Here is a 22,528-nt window from a genome sequence, read left to right as displayed (position 1 = left end):
AAAAAAAACAAAACAAAACCAAAACAACCCCAACTACTTGATGACTTTATGTACTACTTGCTTTTTCTGTCTATAACTCACGTGCTGCTTCTCAAAATAGTTCTAATTCAGCAAGCTGGCATAAAGTCGGTGCTTAAATTCTGCCCCCATCAGAGAGAGAAAGCAGAGAAGGTAAATATGATTTTATTAAAATGGGACATAGTCATTTTACTAACTTTTTTGACATATTTGAGGTTTCCTGCATAAAGTTCTCTGGTTGAATAACATGGGTTGGTATTGAGCACTTCCTGTTGAGAGCTGCCTGAAGTCGAACTGTATAAAGAATAATACTGTTCTGTAGGCACCAAACTCTTCTTTTAAAGAAACTTTAATCTTTCTCTTCTTTCTTGCATGTTTGTGCCTATTCTACTTAGGCTTGCTGCATAAATTCAGTTTGAATTATTCCTTGAGCATTCTGTGAAGTCCATCCCAACTTGTTTCTTTTGCCATCAATCCATTGATGCTTCTTGTTTTGGTATCACCTTTATTATAATATTTATACCAATTTATGTTCTTTAGAAAAGAGCTGTTTTATACTTGTCACATAAAACCTACATTAATGGATTGGTTTGTTGCCCTCTTTTATATATAAAGAAGGCCTACAGGGGGTATTTTTTTTCTGGAGGTTTTTTCCCTTTACCTTTTAAGTATAAGGAACTACGTTTGAGTTCCCTGGCTTGGTTTCAGCATTTTAACCTCTAATACCCAATACACTTTAAGAATATTGGTTCTTTTGGGCTTGGTTCATAAAGAAAGCTTGGCAGGGTTTTTGTTTTTTTTGTTTGTTTGTTTGTTTGTTTGTTTTTTTCTTCCCCTCAGCTCTTTTCTTTTCTCTTTCCCCCCCACCTCTCCCTCTCCTTCCCATGGCAATGCTTTAGGGTTTTCGATGGGAGCATTGGTGTCCTGGGTTAAATATTCAGTCTCTGCTGTCTACTTTCACTCTTAAAGGACTCGAGTGGTATAAATAGGCTCTCTAAAATTTCTGGAATCTGATTGTGGGGTAATTGATCTGGTGCACAAACCAAGAAAGACTGCCACAGTCCTCTAAGGGCTGTATCATAAATTCTGGTCAGATGGGTTGAGGCTAGTGAGCCATGTGTTGGGTACAAAGTGATGGTATGCACTGTAGGAGAGTCAGAGTTTTTCATCTTCAGTGGGATTGCTGTTATATTTATATTTATATTATTTATATTTTATAGCAAGGGCACTCAAACACTTTGGGCAGATCTGGCCCCCCTTGTCCTATATCATCTGGCCTGCAGTGCTTCCTATTGGTCTGAAAATATGGTGGTGCGGGAGTGGTGGCACTGCTCCCCTGCTGCCTAATGCTTAGACCTGTTGGGAGCCTTGGATCCCATGTGTCTTACTTTGGCACCTGATTCCAGTGTGTAGCAGCACTGGGCAGGGGTGGTGTTGGATCCCAAGGCCTGATCTGGCCCAGAGGGCAAAAGGCTTAAGCACCATAGTGTTGAAGGACTGTTGACACCCCATGCTCAAAGCAGGGCCAGCCCCAATTGGATCATTCCAGCCAAGTCTTTGAGCAGGGCCTTAAACCTTTAGGGATGGAGATTCAATCCATTCTAATGCTTCACCATCCTGATTTTTTTTTTTTTGTTTTTTTTGTTTTTGTTTTTGTTGTTTTTGGGGTTTTTTTTTGTTTTATGGGGGGGGTCCTAATGTCTAACCTAAAATTTCCTTGCTGCAACTTGATACCATTGCTTCATATTCTGTCATTTGCCACCACTGAGAACAGTTTAGCTACAATAATCATTTTGCTGCCTCTTACATTTTCTGGCTTTTTACCCAAGTGGACACCATTGCTGGGGGAATCCCACTGTTAGGTTTTTTAATTCCATGCAAACAGCTTGAAAATCTTTGAAAGTTTAGGTTTTTATAAACACTAAATATTCTAATAGACTGAAAAATGTATTGCATTCAAAAGCTGGTCTAACTTTTATGCCAACCACACAATTGGTGTAATAAAATGTATAGCCCACAAACATCTGTGCTTAGTTTTAAACTACATTTTTAAAAGTTTGAACTTCTGCGCAGAATTACTTCCCCCAAGGATACAAATTCAAGATAGCAGTTCTAATTTTTTCTCTGTTGTGGTTTAATAGGATTGTTGGATTGTTCTTGAGGTCATGATGGTATATGGAATGTGTTTAAAAGCAAGACTTGCTAGGGCTGTTGGCCAACAAAATTATTTGACTCTAGCAGTTAAGTATTTCTCAATGTCATGCTCCTTCAGTTTGGATGGTCTATACATGTGCTTTCAGGATACCATCTATGGTGGTATGCTTCTACTGCCTTGTAACAAGAAAGACTGTAGGCTTTGGCTCATAGTGACAAAGCTTGGCAAGGATGTCTACCAGCATGCCTAGTGTTGGCATCCATGACCAGCTGGTGATGCACAGTGCTAGCTAAATTATTTTCAGACATGGTACAGACATAATATGCAATGGATTTGCTCACTTAACTTGGTGTGGTGTACGAAGGGGATTTAGGCCTCTTTATATACACCGGGATACTCAGCCCTGGACACCTTGTCATCTAGCCTGTCAACTCCCACCTTGTCTGGGGAGGTTGGGGGGCCATAGGCTTGCCCATTAGATCCAGTGTACAAGGGAGTATGGAACCCCAATCCTGGTGGATGCATGCTGGGTGGCCCCATACCACTCATTTGGCTCAGAGGGCCAAAAGGTTGAATGCTGCTGATATGCACAGACAACTTCATGTTTTACAGTGTATACATCCTAATTCTCACCAGTTAATGCGACCTTCCTGCCAGGTATGGAAAACTGTTAGTCAAGTCACTCTTATTTTTTTGTTTGTGTCCTGTAATGGTCTTATCAATTCACTTTGGCCTTGAAAAGCACCTACAAAGACAAACAGCATACTTTGTACAAGCTGTATATGGCATGCTTAGTTTTTTTCTTTCTAGTGAGGCCTACTTTGGTTCATGCTGTTAGCAAGGCCTCTGTGTAATTTGTATACATATTGATTAACAGTTGCATTAATCCATGTTCTAGTGAGGCCTGTGATGTACATACAGTACCATATCAATTGCCATTATTCCTTAATTGACTAATTTATACTTTACTGTGAAATTTATGCCATGGATGTCTTTTTTTTTCATTTGTATGATTTGTGCTGTAATTTTTCCAAATATTTTAGATTCGTGATTCCAATTGCAACTATGAGGCCTTTATGAACATTATTAAATTAAGTGATAATATAGGGGAGTTGGAAGCAGTCAAAGATAAGGCAGGAGAAGAACTCCAGTATCTGCGCTCCTTGGATACAGCGGGAGATGGTTAGTGTGTGTTAATTTTCACAAAGAAATAAATGACCAACAGGATGATTTGTTTTAAAAGTATTAGTTTAACTAAAGGCAAACTCTTAACTTAATACGTTTTGAATGTTCAAATGCTTTGCAGACAGATCAAACTCAAGGTTTTCTATCGTGATGTGAACAGAGAGTCTCCATCTAAATTCCATTTTTCGTGTTCTCTTGTCACGATATCCAGGGATCCTGTTTTTTTGTTTAAGAAATCGCAAATTCTCTGAATTTTTTAAAAGCCTGACTCGCAAACCCCCCCCCCCCAGTGGGGAAGGGTGTATGTGTGAGGAAGGCGGGTATGTGCCTCCCCAGATTTCTGTACCCACACCAGGGCTCAGGCTTACTGCCAGGCTGAACCAGCTCCAGGCCGGGGCTGCCTTTGCAGCTCAGCAGGCAGGACCTGGAGCCGAAGGGAATGAACGATACGCTGCCATGGCCACTAAGGTGAAGTGCCCTCTGCTCACCTGGTAGCCGTGAGGGGCACAACTCTGTGCCAGCATTGTGTCTTACCTTAGCAGCCATGGCTGTAGCATTGCCTGTGCTGTCCTTGCCCCTCTCCTCTGCCACATGAGAATCTGTGTTTTTTCCATGGCAAATGGAAAACCCAGATCCCTGATGATATCTCATAGTTGAACATCTTGTTAAAATGCATTTTGATAAAATGATCTTGTGCATTAAAGTAAAATGACCTGGTTGCTGAGATGAGTTTCAGTAGTATTTAATTTAGTAAAATTGGGAATAAACAATCAATACGTAGTTAAATTGACAAGAGTAAGAGAAGTGTTTTTTCTTGTTTTACTTCATTTCTTCCACTCGGACATTGAATTTGGAGAAGAGGAGAAAATTCTGGGGTGTGAAGGTTACACCCAGCCTAGCAGGTAATGCTGTATTAAAAATAGGAACAAAACAAAGGAATGCATAAAATACAATCTCAAGATGGGTCAAATGTTTATTCCCCAAACTAATGTATATCTGCCTCTACTGCTTAGTCTTTTTGTTCTTTGTTTTCAGATATCAACACTATAAAAAATCAAATAAACAGCTTACTATATGTTGTTAAAGTATGTGATTCAAGAATACAGAGGTTGCAGTCAGGAAAAGTAAGTATTTTTTCTGTTAGTGTTAATCACCGTGGATTGTGGGTAAATTGCTACAAATTCTCAAACTTGTAAAGAAAAATGGTGGGTGTTGGTTTTGTATTCAGTACAGTAGAATCTAGGTTTTTCTCCTTCTTGGGGTGATTTGCAGCTTCTTTTTTTTAAATGTGATGCTCAATTAAGAGACCCTCTTATCTGCTTGCTGTAGCTTTTACTTGAGTGCTTCTTTTCTAGTCATCTGGATCAATATCACTATCCTATCTAGTTGTTTATATATACATGTGCTCAGCTGCTTCACAAAGCACAATGGTTAGGAACTTTAAATCTGCTAAGAATATGGGTTCCACTGTATATACAAAAAATGAGTGCGCAGCTAAAGTTTGTCATACAAAAACCTAGAACTCTTGGTTCCAAAATGAAACCTTTTATTAGCAATTGTCCAGTTGGTCTAATAAAAGGTATCATTTGGAACCAAGGGTTCTAGTTTTTTGTAGGTCTTTTTGTCTTGAACCCACATGGCTACCAAGTACATGCCACCTAAAGTTTGAACCTTTTGTATTTTATTTTTGTGGAAAATTCACTACTGTCTTCTGCTAGAAAGTATTATTTGAACTTGTAGTTCTAACAGTAGCTATTGCAAGTTGCAAATTTTTGTATTTCAGTCCTTTTAAAGATAAGCTGTTTTTAAACTCCTTTTTAAACTGTGTGCTTTTTGAAAGCCACCTGAAAGCAAGAAACTAAACACCGATAAGATTTGAGAAATCGTTTTTTGATAACAAACTCAGCCTTGTAGGGTAAACTGCTTGGGACACAAATCCAACTTTTACATTTCATCAGTCTGAAAGTTTCCCACATGAGGGGGGAAAAAAAATTCATGAAACTCTCCTTATATGTTCTAACAGCTTGTATAATTACTATCCAGTTTCTACCCTCTACTTTTTTGTGGAGTTTGAGAAACTAATGTAACTTATACTTCAGTGTGCCAGGCTTTTCTGTCTTTTTTTTTTTGGAGGATCCCTAGTTTTAGCTGCAGGTTTGTGCCCCACAGGGGTTTTATTTTTGCATGATGCTCTAAACGGCCTGAAAAAGCCTATGCCTGAGGTCTTTGGGTACTACTGCACTTTTAAATATGGAATGTTAGACCTTAGTGAAGATTGATTTATATCTTGCTATGAGCATGAAGTGATGATGCGCAAACTTCAGAATATGACTTGGTTGGCTCTGCTGACTTATACTGTAGAAGAAATTTCAGAGGGTTGTGATGAGCAATTTTATCAACAGGCTTAGTGCTCATCCAATAAGGTATTTTGGGTTGTGTTTTTTTGGTTTTTAAGGTCAAGTGACTTGAACAGCAATCCCATAGGATCCCATACTGTAGCAGAACCAGTAACAGAATCCAGTTTTCTGAAAGACATGAATAATCTATTCTACCATCAAATGCTCTTCTAAGGCACTAATGCCTCTCCCACCCCCCACTCCCCATACTTGTTTTTTAGGAGTAACCTGAAAATTTAATTAGTAAATCTTGCTTTAGTTTAAACAGCTTTTTACTGGTAAACACACTTGAGGTGCCTGCAAAAAAAGAAGTGGGATTATCATGTTTTTGATAATATGCTGTGCTCTATTTTTTTGCAGGAAATAGATACTGTGAAACTGGCAGCAAACTTTGGAAAACTTTGCACAGTCCCTTTGGACTACATTCTGCTAGACAATGTTGCACTACAATTTTTTATCGGTAAATACTAACTTAAAGATTGATTCTCTCCACTCAAGTAGGAGCTTACAAACCCAAAATACTATGCATATCAATTTCATAATATACCTAATGAGTGTGTACATTTCTTTTATCTAGAAGAAATTGAGTGGCTTTTATTTTGGGGGGCGCTTTTTAGTAAGATTTTTACAGTTGATGTTGAATATTTTTCCAAATGCTGAAGTAGTCTTAAGCTTTCAGAGGTAGTTTAGCCATCTTGTGACTATATGAATACTTGTTCTTTCTGGAACAATTCTACTTGTTTCCCTTTCTTTTAAGTGAGGCTTACTACTAGAACTGATGAAGCCTCTTTGATTTTAAGTTTGGTTACATTGCTTGTATGTTCTAGATATTTTGTTTGAAGTGTAATGAGGCTACACATGACAGTAATAACTTAAAGTTGAGTTTGGAGGGCTGCAAAATGTTTAGCAGTCCATGATTAACCCTTGGTTCATTGTGGATCAAAAACCCCTGAAAACTGACTTAATGTTTTTTTGGAATCTATTCGTATGTAAGAATGACCAGTGTGCCCTCTTGATTGTTAAGTTCTACAGTAAATCACAAAATTGGACTAAAGGTCAGAAAGTTTGCAGATATTGTCAGTTTGAAACAGACTTCTTTAAACTAATTGAACCATATAATATTTCGTCTTGCTGTGCAGTTAAACAAGATTGGATTGTTTTTCATGCCTACTTTAAAATCCTAGAAAAATAGGTTTGGAAGGGACCTCAGGTGGTCATCTAGTCCAACCCCCTGCTCAAGGCCCATCCCCAACTAGATCATCCCAGCAAAAGCTTTGTCTAGCTGGGTCTTGAAAACCTCCCAGGATGGAGATTGCACCATCCCTTTGGGTAATTTGTTCCAGTATTTTACTACCCTCCTAGTGAGAACATTCTTTCTTGTATCCAACCTAAACTTCCCTTGCAGCATCTTGAAATCGTTGCTTATTGTTCTGTCATCTGCCACCACTTAAACTGTCTATCTCCACCTTCTTGCAAACCTCCCTTTTGGGTATTTGAAGGCTGCTATCAAGTCTCTTCTCAGTCTCCTAGACTAAATAAGCCCGGTTCCTTCAGCCTGTCCTTGTAAGTCATGTGCCCCAGCCCCTCAACCTTTTTTGTTGCCCTCTGTTGGACTCTCTCTCTCTCTCTCCAGCTTGTCCACAACCTTTCTGTAGTGGGGGCCCCAAAACTGAACACAGTATTCCAGAAGTCACCTTACCAGTGCTGAATAAAGGGGGAATAATCACTTCCCTTGACGTACTAGCAACACACCTACCAGTGCAGCCCAGTATACCATTAACCTTGACAAAAGGGCACACTGCTGGCTTATATTGAGCTTATTGTCCACTGTAAGCCCCAGGTCCTTTTTTTTTTGCAGAGCTGTTGCCCAGCCAGTCAGCCCCCAGCCTGTACTGGTGCATGAGATATTTGTTCCATCCTAAGTATAGGACTTTGCTTTTGGCCCAATCCCATGAGGTTCAACAAGGACAACTGCAATTTGTCTAGGTCACACTAAATCCTAGCCATACCCTCCAGCGTATCTACTCCTTCCACCCTGCCGCTGCCCCTCCCCCCCGCTTGGCATCATCTGCAGACTTGCTGCGGGTGCACTCTGTCATCTTCCAGATCATTGATGAAGACTGTAAACAAAGTCGGCCCCAGGACTGACCCCTGGAGCACTCTACTTGATACCAGTTGCCAACTAGACATTGAGCCATTGACTGCTACTCTGAGCCTGATGCCCCAGCCAGCTTTGTCTGCCTTACAGTCTATTCATCCAGCCCATACTTCCTCATTTTGCCTGCAAGAATGTGGGAAACTGTATCAAAAGCCTTGCTAAAATCAAGGTACACCACATCCACTGGTCTCCCCACATCCACAGAGCCAGTCATTTCATCATAGAAGGCAATTGGGTTGGTCAGGCATGACTTGTCCTTGGTGAATCCATGCTGACTGTTCCTAATCATCTTTTTCTCTTCCAAGTGCTTAGAAATGGATTTCTTGAGGATCTGCTCCCTGAATTTTGCAGGGACGGAGGTGAGGCTGACTGGTCTGTAGTTCCCTGGATCCTCCTTTTTCCCTTTCTTAAATATGGGCACTGTTTGCCCTCTTCCAATTATCCGGGACCTCCCGAGTACGCCATGAGTTCTCTGAGATGATGGCTAGTGGCTCTGCAGTTGCATCAGCCAACTCCCTCAGCACCTTTACCTTGTCCATTTACCCTTTTCCAAATGGTAAATAAATAAATAGAATCTTTAGAATGCTGCTTAATTTCTAACCTGGTTCTTATATTCTGTACTTAATGTTTGTATATCCTGTATAGCTATGGCTTATGATTCAGTTGTGAATAAGAACACCCCTCTACTTCATGGATTTTGCTTACTGGTGGTCATTGGTATGCAGTAGCTCTCTATTTTTGGCTCCTCATGACAGTGTTTGAGTGTCAGTATTGACTCAGCTTTAGCACATAAAATAGTTTCCATATTAATGTGTGGGTATTTTTCCTGGCTTTTGTACTGCAATATGGGTGAACTCTTAGGTATGTGCTTTTATCCAAGCAGGTATAATTACATAAATCTGATTTTTTTTATAGATTACATGCAGCAGACTGGAGGCCAAGCACATCTTTTCTTTTGGATGACAGTAGAAGGGTACAGGGTTACAGCCCAACAGCAGCTGGAGGTGTTGCAAAGCTGGCAGAAAGATGGGAAGCATCAGACTAATCAAACCAAGGGTCTGTTAAGAGCAGCTGCATTTGGGATCTATGAGCAATACTTATCGGAGAAGGTAACAATATGTTTTCCAGAGTTTTGTGGAATTACATTATGGTAAAATAAATTTACAATTCTAAACTCAGAGTCCAGATAAAACTGGAAGGATATGCCAATTGCTTGTCAAATGGATCTTGTGGAACTAGCTGTTTTGAGTTCAAAATTTTGAAGTTAATGCCTGAAAGGATGCCCCCTGTATTATGTAATGTAAATTATTCTTGCTAACTTTCTCATAAAACAACAGTGGCATGTACACAGAGAACCTGCCAAACATTTCATTGATCAAAAGCTGGCTGGTTGTTAGAAGACGGAAGCAAAAGTTAAGTCTTGAAAAAATTTACAAATTGAGAATCTTTGGGTGGGTGGGCAGTGGCTGGAGAGGAGAGGGTGCCGCTGTGTAATGCAACCTTTCATCTGTGTCTTCTCACTTCAAACCAAATGATTTGTTATCCCCTTTTGGATATCTAAATTATTCATTACATGATTTTAACAAGATAAGAAATGCCATACTGGGTCAGATGAATGGTCTGTCTATCCCAGTAGCCTGCCTCCAGCGGTGGCAGGAGTGGATACTTTAGAGGTAGAGCACTGAATGAGTAATTTATCCCTTATTCATTATGTATGTATTTGGTACAACTTGATAGTCCATCGGGCTTGTGATAGCTGACTTGGAAACTAAAACAACTTAGTGTTTTTGATCTATGCTCCACTCGCACGGTTTTCTTCAACAAATTACTTTTCCAAACATCATTTAACATTTATTTCCTTCTTTTTTGTTTGTTTTGCTTCTAGCCTCTAAGTCCCTTACCTTTTAAAGATGTATCTCTTATTTTGGTGGTGGTCAGAACTTGGTGCTGGTTAATGATCTACCTGATGTGTCAGGCTAGGAACAGCCGTTGTATTTATCTCTGGATAAATAGTCTGTCTTGGAACAAAATGATTCTGGGATTAGCATGTACACACACCACCCTTCTAAGCAGGGTCTAGTAAGTAGCTCAGTGTAATACCTCTCTGCTATTGATTCAATGATACTATCCCAGAATAACTGTACAAACATCTTGTGCTATGTTACAGTTTATTCCAGAATAACTACTTACCCAGGAAACTTCAGGATTTATCCTGGGATAAAAACGTGTGGATGTCTGTACACTTTGGCTTTATTCCGAGATAAGTGCACCATCTGTTTGCAGCCTTAGTGGCTTAAGTATCTTGGTTATGTGCATAAAAGTGTTTTAACACAGTTAAACCATTTTTGCTGTTCTAGCAGAAAACAAAAGTCTTAAGTCAGTTCAGTAATCCCTCCTGATTCTTCCTTCATGGTTAAGCATCTTTGGAGGATATACTTGTGTTTGTATCCTGTAAGAGCAACCGGGGACATTCCACAAGTACAACATTCACTTTAAAAATATTAAAAACAACATAAACTAAAAATATGATTTTTGGAAAACTGATCAAATTTGAACAGGGATATTACTTAAATTCACTTTTATATTAGTGAGAATTTTTAATAAAGAATTAACACTGAGTGTATTTCAAGAGTACATGTAATACTGGATTCAATCCCAGAAAATCTGAAGTGTTAATGAAGATGGTTCAGATTTGCTATCATCTCCTTTTTCTTTCATGTAATTATCATTAGCATTTACTAATAGCTGTTTAACTGTGTGTGTGTGTGTGTGTGTGTGTGTGTGTGTACATACACACCAAGAAAAAACACATCCTTAAGTTATTGCTACGTTTTTAAGTAGCATAGCTGTGTGGTGAACCTATTTTTTGCATTCTAAAGAGGGAAAGTTAACATTTTCTGGAGATTTTTGTATTTACCCCCCCCACGTCAAACATTATGCAAGTTAATTTAGATCTCTTTGATAGGCATCTCCAAGAGTTAATATTGATGACTGCTTAGTAGCAAAATTGGCAGAAACACTGAACCATGAGGACCCAACACCTGAACTCTTCGATGACATTCAGAGAAAGGTATAATGTATTCATAGCTTACTGCATAAGCATTAAGACCTACATTACAGCATTTGATGGTAACAGCTAAACTTCATAGTGAAAATTTTAAGAAATTAGGTACACAAGCAACATGATCCTTAAATTTGTCATTCTTTGTTTATTTAGGTACATAAATCCACAGGAAAACAAGTGCTGTTACTAGTGCACATTTTGAATAATAGGTTTGTAGAAGACTGGGTAGGGTGGCACCTTTTTAGACTAGCTAGTTGAGAGGCATAATTTTTTTTAAGGTAATGTGTACTTAATCAGATGTGTAGATGGACTAGCAGAGAGCAGGGGTATTAAAATAATTTCAATAGAAAAAGTATGTTGAAGAGGTCAAAAGGAATGAACAAAGGAGTTAACATGCTGAAGGACATGGGGATTATGAAAGCTAGTCATGGGGTAAGAATCAAGAGTCTTGGAGACCATACCTAACAGTTTCTTCCACGGATGACTACTTGAATGTGAAATTAGGAAACAAGTTGGTTTTGGTTTTATAAGTTTTGTTTAAAGGCAGTTACTTTTGAGGCCAGTTATGGAATGTCTTAGGAGGTTAGCGTTCTGCCATAGGCTTATGTTTCTCTATGGAATTCATGTCAGATTGTGTGTTCATCCATTCGCATAAAATTTGCTTCATCTGACCAATGTAGACGGGTGGTGGTGGTGTATATGACAAATCGATAGATAAGCAAGGGAATGAACCCTTGCTCGTCTATTACTATGATAGATGTTGGAACCCATGTTTGGTCCAGTGATGATGATGATAGAATCTGTGTTGATGAAGGGGCACAACTAGCTTCTGGATCTAGAACAAGGCTTACTGGTCTGGTGAAAAAGCCTTGGATTACTAACACTCAAATTTAGTTTACACTTCCATGCAATTGGTTAGTGTGTTGCTAGAGAGAGGATTATTTGAAGTTCAGGGGCTACCTCTTTGTCCCCAAGGCTACCCTGCCATGGCTGTGTCTCTGTGTCGTCCCACCCCCTCCATGTGGAGTTAAGGGTCGTTCATGAGTGCTGTGTTTTAAGCTCTGCAGACTTTAGGTGATGACAGAGGTTCTGGTTTTCTTATCACAGTTACTGTACCAGAATATTGCGGTATTTTGCCATCCTCAAATGACATCTTTTCACTGACAGGCTACCTCATTCCTATTTTCGTTGAGGATTCAGGACAACCAGTGAGGTCATAATGAGTTATTCCAGTGACTCTGGCTAGAGACAGACATTACATACAAACTGGATTAAACCTGTAACAGGACAGATGCTCAGTGCACATAAACCAGTTTGAAAATAGCTGAAACTGGTTTGAGATGAACCTGGTTGAATATAGTATCAGACTTAACTGGTTTCGGTCAAACCTGGTTTATGAAATGTCTGTCCCAGACCCTTTCCTGGTTTAACTTTTTTAAACCAGAGTCCCACAGCATGCCAGATGCTTGGCAGCACTGGGCGGGGCGCTCTGCTCCAGAGCAGGGCTGGCCATGCCCCTTTGCTCCCTGGCTTGAGCTTGGGCAGAGATGACAGACACAGCAGGGTCTGCCTAGCTTCCCCCTGCCCCTCCTCCCCCCAACTCCTTGCACAAGCAGGGATTCCCTCCTCTCTCCCCCAGCATAGACAGTAGCCAGCATGTGGTATGCTACTTAATGCTGAGAGGTGTCTGTGTAAGGTGCACAGGACAAAGGCAGGTGGATCAGTGTCCACTTAAGGCTTTTTATAGCTAATCAACAAGGCAGCTGGTAATGTCCTGTCCCTCCATTTCTTCCTTGGAAAAAGTTACTTAAGATGAGCTTTAACTAATGAGAGGGTTGTCCGTCTTTTCTGGATGGGGTGCTAAATGCTATAAACTCCCTGTGTAACTCTCAGCTGCATAACTAAATGCTGTGTTACCAACCGCCTGCGGGCTTCAGCATTGCAGAGGAGAAGGAGGGCTGCTCTAGCATCCCCCAGCTTCTAGCTTGAGCCACTAGGCATGTGTCTACGTTTCTTCAGTCCAGTCAGGATGTCTGTACAGTTACAAACCGGTTCAGCCTAGGCAGGTTAGACTGACCTGCAAAGATTGAATCAATTCAGGCTCAGGCTTTTTGAATGTGTCCCTAGCCTATGTCATTGTGTGTGCTATATAGATATATAGCAGTGAGGCATAACTTAACATCTTGCTTACTAGTAACAGGTTTTAATCTGAGCAGATTTACTTATACAGGCAGTCTTGACTTGCAACGTTTCAAGTTGCAATGTTTCTCTCATACAATGTTTATAAATTGACACCCTGTTTCAACTTTCTGACATCAGTTTCAACTTCACAGTGCTTGATCCAATGCGACTCCAGTGAATAATTTTGCTGCGTTGCCCACCTCCCTAGAGAACATCTGTCCAAACTTCCTTGGATGCTTTCTTTTAAGAAAGCAGCCAAGACTCCAGGAAAAACCTGCAGCCAGGACTCCTGAGAAGACTCCAGCCAAGTACCCTTCAAAAAGTCCATCAGTCACCTCAAAGAAGCCCTTCCAAATCAATATGATTGATTGCTATTTACAATATAAGAAAATTAATGTAGCTATATTACTCATCTATAATTTGAATACAAAATTCTGGGTTATCTTTTGATGAAAGTAGGATATCGGACTTTAGTTCAGGAACTAGTCCCTTATTTATAACATTTTCCTGTAGGAAAATTGGTTCTGAGTTGCAATGTTTCAACTTAGAATTGGTTCCTGAAATCCACATCTTGTCGTAGGTCTGAGGACTGCGTATACTTCTAATTGGAAACTACAGAAGCAGGGTTTGAAGGAAAGCTAAAAGTATAGCAAAGGGGAGGGGAGGCGTGTAGGCAGGAAAAATAAGGTGTGTAAAACAATTTGCTGAGAACTTTAATAGGCTCTTGTATAGAAACTTATGGTGGTGATTTAGTTTTAATCTTGGTATTTTAATTCAATAAGGTGTATGACCTGATGCTGCGGGATGAAAAATTCTACCCTTCATTCAAACAGAATGCATTATATGTGCGCATGCTAGCTGAACTGGATATGCTGAAGGATCCTAGTTTCAGAGGATCAGATGAGGGTGAAGGAGGTGAGGTCATAAACTTCTTTTCCCTTTTCACTATTTCAAGTATAATTTCTCAAACTGTAAATAAATCAATATAGGCTGTCTCTAATGCCTTCCTCTGTTCCTCTTAGTTCATTTCCATGCTACTGTGGCCTTCTGTAGTTTTGACAAGTTTTTTCAAATTTTAGAATTCTTTATTACAGAATTCTGCATTATTACAGAAGCCAGATAAAGGCATATTTTAATATCGTTATCGCTTATAAATATAATGGGTATTTGTTACTTGTAAGGAGCCAAAGCTTAATTTTTGTGCCTACATTTCTGATGTAGCTTGCCTACAGGAGATAATGGATGCAATACATTTCTGACTTCATTGCAGTTTTCTCTTTATCCACATGCTAAAACTGGCCTCTAGTGTGAGGTCATATGTCCTGTTACGTTAAGCTGTTTGTTTTAGTTTTAAAAATGCATTTATTTACTACACATGTATGTTTCCACAGTATCAGAGATTTTGCGTGACTGTGATTTGTATACAAATGCTGTACATCTCATATTGTGAAGATCTTAAGTTATAAGTTTTTAAACTAAAGTAAATATTGCGTATGATCTTCAGACGTATGTTTTCATAGCTTCAGACCTTTGTTTCTTGTCTTTGAGTCTGGGCAAATTCCTTTTACCTGTTTTTTTTTTTTTTCTCTATCAACCAAGTTTCTCTTTATAAATCTTTCTCCCCTTTTTTCTCATGTACCATGATACAGGTTTTAGAGGCTGAGGAAGGGTATGCATTTCTTATCCTTACCAATATGAAATATATTGTTTTGAACTGTGGTAAAAGTGTATAAAAACTATATCTGTTCATATACCAAGTTTGGAATTGGCTGATGGTGAAAGGTGTACTTCTATGCTTTATTGCCCTCTAGTGGTATATTTTATCTGTAGAATTGTAAATTACAAGTTGAAAAGACCTCTTTTTGGTTTCTTCCTTTTGTGTTTGTAAGTACAGTAACATTCCTTACTGTGTGTGTGTGTGGTGTTTTTCATTTGTAAATTGCTGAGTTGGAATTTCTCCACTGTTCTGAGTGGTTAAATTAGTAAAATAGAACCTAGTGGACCAATATTTATGTGCTAGCTAGTTCATTTTACCTCTCCATCTATTCTGCTTCTTGCTTGGGAGTTTTTTTTCATAACTGTTCTGTCCTCTCTACTTTGATCAAGCTGTTCAATATAGTTCTTCCTAGCATTTCAATATGACCATTCCATTTTATTAATAATTTTGTCTTTGCAGACCTCTAAGTATTAACACATCCTATACATAATAAATAGCTTGTGTGGTCTTGTCAATGGCATACAGAGATCCCAGTTTGTATAAACATAGGGCGTATCAAGATAAATAATAAAGCCAATAACTGCTATTGAATGAAGTTCTGCTAGCTTTGATATTTTGTTTAGGTATCTCTTTCTTTCTTTTTTTTCCCCTGTTCTGAAGCAGGAAAAAGTGACTACCTTCTTTCTTCTGAGAAATTGGACATACAGTCCATGGTTTCTATTTCTTGTAGATCTAGAATCAAATTAGCTATAGCAAAATCTTTACTTTGTGGTAAGCTGTTTAATGCAAAATAGATTTTAGAAATTCCCCTTAAACGGTGCTCTGTTTTGGGTTGTTTGGTTTGTTGCTATCAGGGTTTTTTTTCCAGACAGTCTGCAAAGTCAATTTGTGGTTCTTTGCGGTACAAACAAGATGACTATAATTAAAAGCAACAACAATGCCCCTCCCCCCCCGGTACATCTTAATATGATGAGGTAAGGGTAACAAGGAAATATTGGTCTTATGGACTATAATGTGGTGTTTCACTTGGGCCTGTAGAGTAGAAGGCATCTACTTAGTTTCTCAATACATGCCTTGCCATCAGTCTTTAAGTATAGTAAATAGCTAGTTAAACCTAAATTCATATACATTTTGTAATGCTCAACATCATAGATGCAAATATACTTGGGTTTTTTACCTCCATAATAAATTGCTTGCACTTCCTTTTTATAGACTGGTGTATTCTTTATTGTACTATACCACAAACTTTTCCATGTAAGGGCAATATGTTTTGAATGTGGCTTACAGAAATTTGGTGCAGATATTGTCTTCATTGCTCCCTCTTCTCTAGCTGAAGTCCTCTGTCTGTAACAGAATTGTTTCCCACAGAAAAAAACCAAACCATATCTACACATGAACATAATTTTTATGCCACGCTGAGTCTCATCTCTGGTATAAGTTTAAAGGTAAATTAAAGTAATGTTGGAGGAAACATGCTTCAGGAAAACTGTTAAAAAGTGTTTTAGATGTTAGGAGTACTACTTTGGGTGCAAACAGAGGTAACTATTTTTAACATTTTAATGGCCTTTGAAACATATTTTAAGGGCCAGCTGTACAGATGCACTAGACCTTTGAAGCATTCCAGAAATGGGTAAAGTAATCCAAAAGTGGGTACCTTTTAAAATGAGGTACTATTTTGGAACATTTCATTTTTGATATATGTACACCCAGCTCTAGTGCGCTATCCTAGTGTATATTTCCCTGCCAGACCTAGGATCCCTACCAGTGCTGTAGGTGGGCCTTTTTGCACCAATTTCCTTTAGCCTTCCCAGTAAGGGGAAGAAGTAGTGTTTGGGGATGGGATCCCCTGCTACCACTTCACCCCTTGACCTTTTCCTTTCTCTTCTCCCCTCTGCCCCCACTTCCTGAAAGCAGAGAGGGGTAGCTTGAGAGGAGACTGCAGTGTTTTGAAATGTGCCAGCCAGGGGTGAACCCAAAATTATACCATATGAGGTCAGACCAGTGTTTCACATAGGCTGGTATTCTGTCTCCAACAGTGGCAGAAATGGATGTTTTAGAGGGGAGAGCACATGAGCAGGGCATATCTAGAGCAGTGGTTTTTAACCTTTTTAGACTCAAGGCACCCTCTGGAAAATATCAGCACCTTAACTTTTCACTCATCTTTGACTGTAGAAAAATATTGGAGCATTTTTTTTTCCTGTTACAGGGATCTCCAAGATCACAAGTTTAGAAATGTTTGTGGGTTTTTTTTATGTTATGGATTTCTGTTTTGAAATCTGAGTTTTACCAGTGCTAACAGTGGCACATATGAAGGACACAGCAGGGTGTTGTAGCACCCTAGCTGTGAATCGCTGATCTAGAGTGATCTGTTCCTTGACATTCTCTCCCTGGCATCCATCATATTGCTTTAAAGAGACATCCCTGACTGTTCTGCTTTAGCTGTTAATGAAACTATCATCCATGAATTTCTGTAGTCCCCTTCCCCCCCCCCTTTTTTTTTTTTAACTGACTAAACTAATGGATTCTACAACCTTTGGTGGCAATGAGTTCTAGAATTTGTGCTGCATAAAAAGCTCTTCTGCTTGTTAATCTCAAACTGGTCTAATTTCAGTGGGTTCCCCCTAGTTTTAGTCTTCTGAGACTTGGTGAATAACAGTTCCTGGTTCACTTTGTCCATGTTCTTCATAATTTTATTAGACTTCTTGTATAACCCCCCACCCCCAGCCTATTCCTTTGCACACTGAAGAGTGCCCTAGCCTTCTACTTGCATCCTCTGGCTGAAACATTTCTTTCTCAAGTGTTTCCAAGTGCATAGCACTTGGAACCAATTCAATTACTAGATCCACGTTTTGTATTTGAAGGGAAGGAAGTGATGAGATGGGTAGATATGTGGGGAAACAGGTCAGTGGGACGGAGCATTTTCATATAGGACTACTTCAAAATGGAGTGTGGAAAACAAAGCTTTATGATCGAGTTAAGCAACTATGAGGAGGTTTTTACACTGGAGTGCTTAGAGAGATGAACCTCTGTAAATTTAGAGAGGGACTTGCTAGTAATAAGCATGTCAGATGGTTTATTGCAACTCTCTTTTGCCCATTCTTATCCTGTGGCAAATGAAACTAAATCATGACTTTAAAACAGCTTCACTTTGAATCTACAAATCACAGTAAATTTACCCTATTTAGTTGTTAAATTGTATATGCTGCCCTTCTCACAAAAGGCTCAGGGCAACCTACAATAAATGACAAAATACCTTTATGGAAAGAGTAAAATATTAAGAGTATAACAAACTTTCCAGGATAGAGTGGATGTCATGATCAAGTGGCTCCCATTTAGGTGCACCAACTCATCTTCAATCAGTGTTGTCTGTCTACAGCCAGAGAGATCCTAAGGTTATATAGATGAGCATAGTTTGTTTTCATATATGAATTGGTCCCATTTCAAGTCTTATTTCTTCCTTTACTTCCTTCTGAAATGTGTTGTGGTGCCTGGGAGGTCTTGAGATAGGTTTGTATGCTTTTGAAAGGGAATTACGAGCATTTAGAAGCTCAAGTGAGTCGTATTATTCAGGGCGTTTTGGGAGAGTCCTTGCTCTGTTACCCATGTAGAAATGGTAGTCTCAGTAGAGTGGTCAGCAGTAGTTTAGTCTGTGAGCTGGAATTGACCTAGCTTGGGTCAGAGGTGGCTTGGTAGGCATTAGGACTTAGCAGCAGCTCCTGCTGCTGCCACTGCTTCTCCTTGTCCAGCAGCAGCATAAGGACAGTGTACACCACTGCTGCTGAACATAGCGAAAGACCCACAGTTGTGGGCTGAATCCCAACTACAAGCAGTCAGTTGTTGACCTCTGAGGTAGGATAAGACACTGGCCTGAGACCAGTATAGTTCTAGGATTGAAGTCACTTGTCCAAGATGAGAATGACTATATCTTAGTTGCTTTGGTGACCTGAGCACCCCATGCCCATCAGCAAAATGGGCACAATATCTTTATTCCTGATTATCCAACAGGAAGGTGTAATTAGTCATTTGTGTGAATATTAATGATTTGAGAGCAGTCTCTATCTTTGTTTGAAGTCAAAAATAGTTCAAGAGCTACCCATGATGGCACTGTTTTGCTTCTAGGAGCCAAAGCAGCTGCTGTTGTTACTGCTTCTATGCTGCCCATTTGTGTCCCGCAGTTGCTAGTTAACAGGAAGGTAGGTGGGTAACAACATCATGCAACAATTGATAGGTCCGTTGACTTCCATTTGAACGTTAGTTGGTTATTCAAAAAAAATTTCAATATTCAAAATACAAAAGGAACCAAGGTTTGAGTTGTGATTTAACTTTGGAAGCTCTGACTGAATCATCAGCTGTGAGAATCCAAAAGAATAATTTTTTTCTAACGATAGGTAACTCTTTACAAAAACAAAACAAAGTATTCCCCCCATCAAAAATCAGTATAATAGTGCAAGTTCAGCCAAATTTTAAAGGTTGCATTCAGTCTTGCATTTTAACTTGTGAGTTGCTATGATGCCTTAACAACAATTTAAATAATTTTACTGCTGTACTATGAGGTTAAAATAAGCTGTTCTCTGAAGTATGAATACTCTGTTCTTTGCTAGTTGCAGCTGCACGCTTTTTTTTTATGTACATATTTTGATTAGAGACTTAAGGAGCAAAGATTTGAACAACTTGTGGCATGCACCCAATATCTGTTTTTTCTTTTAATGTTTTTAGTGTAGCTGACATGATTTTATTTCTTTAGTGTAACCTTTAGTTACAGCAACATTTAGAAAACATTTTTGGAATTCTAAATTGGTTATTTCTTTTTTTTCCACAGAATCATTTAATGGGTCGCCAACAGGCAGCATAAACTTGGTAAGTGCTGTGGATTTTTTCCCCATGCTATGGAACTTTTATTAAACAGCTTCAGGTATGTGGGTATGAGGGATATATTTTTCAGATATGCAGCTGCAGTAAAATGGCAGCTTGTCTTGGCTGTTTGACTGGACTGGACTGAACTGAACAGTTCTTGTTTGCTTGTTTGAACCATAGGCTGAGTGCTAAAAAGTAAATCTAGATCCTATATAGAAATACTTCTTGAAAAAATATTTCACATGAAAATGGGATGCATTTACATAAACTCTTACTCGGAAGAAAATGTTTTTGCATAAAATATCTATCCAAATAGATTATAAGCACTAAAGTGAAAACTTGTATGCTGCTTTGCTTGAGGATACACTGTAAAGTCCAAAAAGAGTAATCGGAAAAATCTCTCTCTGAAAGTAAGGCTTCAGTGGTTTTGGTTTTTTTTGTTTGGTTTTTTTTATTACATATTTCAAGATTGTATTTATTTTGTTCGAGTTGGGTAAATGAGTCCAGGTTCCTGACTATATTTAAAAATATTGCTCAACATGCATCCGTATCAGTCTTAATAATGCATCTTGAACATTCAAGTTTTTGAAGCATTTATTTAAAGCAAGAAATATTTAACTTAGTTAGAATCTTTTCATTCACAGTATACATTTTACAGATTAATTTACATAACTATATGTTCCTATATTGGTAAATGTGTGATGGTCATAGTTTTGTTCATTAACTTATCTTGCCCTCTTCTATAGGGTTACCTTACTCTGCCCTCTTCTGCCTTATCTGCTCTCTCCAGCACTTAACTTTAAATGGCCCAACACTCTATGCAGCTTTAAACCTTAACCATTTAAAAATGAAAAATCAGCACGTCTCATATTACCTTTCTCTATTCTTCAAAGTTACATGTGGATGAGGCCAAAGATATACAAACTAAATTCTGTCATCTGTGACGGTTGTAAGAAGCTCCTAAAGAGCTTGAGATAAAAGTTTTAAATAACATTACAGGCCTTAGAAAACGGTTCTTGATTTATACTTTTTAAGCAATCCATAATTGCTAGTTAATTCCTCTGCCTTGGGATTCCAGGTAATTAAGACACTTTGGTTTGGAATCATAGGGATACTAATATTTATCATCAAGATGCTTAAGTCAACTACATTACATTAAATTCAGCTAGTAAATAATAAATCTATACCATTTCTCTCCACCCTCACCCTCCCCCCTCTGCCCCCCCAAAAAAATCCCGAAAGATCATTCTTTTACTAATTTTGGCAATTTCACAGTTCTTAATCACTTTTCTCTTTCTCACCTGATGATATATGAAAACAGATACAGGGGGAAGATACATAATCAGCTTCTGCAGTGAAATGCACTGTCCCAGAGGGTCCCAAACTGTGGTACACATACCCTTTGGGGTATGTAAGACCATCTCTGGGTGGTACTGGGAGGAATTGTGTAATGGTGCATTTAATTTGACTTAATTGGGATTTAAGGGGTTAAAATATAAAATATACATTGGTAGCGGAATGCTGGCAGCTGGCAAATCTGGAAGGGGATACTTGATGCTGTCAAATTCATGAAGTTAAGATGCAAAGAAACACTTGGTTTAATTTTTTTACATTGCACATAAATTGCAGGTTGTAACACTTTTTTAATAAAAAAGCTGTTGACAGCCAAATAAAGACCAAAGTTTGATAGCCTGGTACTTGGTGATTTTGGACAGTATGGTGGTTACTAGTCTTTGTTAAATTCTTGCTGTGCTTAACCATAGTTTCCCAAACCATGACTACTGTGACGATCCTAATACCATACTGTGGCTTTATAGTCGTGTGTACATGTGTATGTATGTGCACAATATCCTAAAATAGCTAATAAAATTATGTCCTGAAAAGTGTACTCTACGCAATAAATACTTTGTTTTCCATATTTCATAACCCTATTGTAAAAAGCATGTGCTTAAAAGAGTAAAATAAAATCTTACCACCAATCTGTGCTTTTATGAGAGAGACATCTATGTTCGTTCTTTCTAGCTAGCTTTGAGTGAAGAAACTTCTTGGTTTCCTAATTTTCAATGCTATTCTGGGTTTGCAGAAGTGCTTATGCAGGTGCTTGGATACTACTAGTGGATTTGTTTTTTCTGGCTGAGCTCCATGTCTAGAGTAGAAGCCGACTCGCATAGGAACAACTCCCTTGTGTCATTAAGTTTTATATAAAGCAGAACAGCCTATGAATAGGAAAAGGGTTACTTTTAAGGTGTGTGATAATATTTGTTACTCAACGCAGTGCATTAAGTCTTGGTGGTAAGATGTTATGTGGCTTGTTGGTTTTGTTTTTAAATTTAGAATAATCTATTTTGGAAAATTCACTCAAACCCCTGCCCAAAACTAAAACAAAGTTGTAAAACTACTTTTATAATTGCATCCTATTATCTCTTAAAACAAGGGGTGTCAACCGGGGTATGCATATTCCCAGGGGCACTTGGAAAGATCATAGGAGTTGTGCACAAGCAGGTGGGGACTGAGCACACCCTGGGGTGCGGTGGTGGCATCTCCCCTGGCACATTCCCACACTTTGCCTCTTACTCGGAGGAGGGGGAGGAGCATGCTGGGCACTGCTGACCCCACACAGCACACCACGGCACCCTCACCCTAGTTTGCTATCCTGATTGGCTACTGGGCTGTTGCCCTTGGCCCATAGCCAATGACAAGGAGGTGCTGCAACTGCCCTCTGCTTGCAGATCCATGAGGGCAGTGAGGAGCAAAGGGTCTGAAGGGAGTGTGGAAGGGAGCTGGGGTGGGAGGGAGTGTT

General features: G+C 39.0%; 1 protein-coding gene across 2 annotated transcripts in view; it reads left to right on the top strand.

The window, feature by feature from the left end:
• SNX13 (sorting nexin 13) overlaps positions 1–22,528 on the top strand; it is a 122,463-nt gene that overhangs the window by 66,797 nt on the left and 33,138 nt on the right. For both annotated transcript variants that reach the window (XM_019534274.1, XM_019534265.1), the window contains exons 10-16: positions 3,217–3,355; positions 4,394–4,482; positions 6,115–6,214; positions 8,828–9,021; positions 10,878–10,982; positions 13,940–14,072; positions 19,694–19,731. In XM_019534274.1, the coding sequence (XP_019389819.1) occupies positions 3,217–3,355; positions 4,394–4,482; positions 6,115–6,214; positions 8,828–9,021; positions 10,878–10,982; positions 13,940–14,072; positions 19,694–19,731 (798 nt within the window). The remainder of the gene's footprint in view (positions 1–3,216; positions 3,356–4,393; positions 4,483–6,114; positions 6,215–8,827; positions 9,022–10,877; positions 10,983–13,939; positions 14,073–19,693; positions 19,732–22,528) is intronic.

This window comes from Crocodylus porosus, unplaced genomic scaffold (genome assembly GCF_001723895.1).
Source record: "Crocodylus porosus isolate Cpor-Errol unplaced genomic scaffold, CroPor_comp1, whole genome shotgun sequence".
In the NCBI taxonomy this organism is placed as follows: domain Eukaryota; kingdom Metazoa; phylum Chordata; order Crocodylia; family Crocodylidae; genus Crocodylus; species Crocodylus porosus.
Note: the sequence above shows the minus strand (reverse complement) of the source record. Positions and strands in the feature narration are given on the sequence as shown.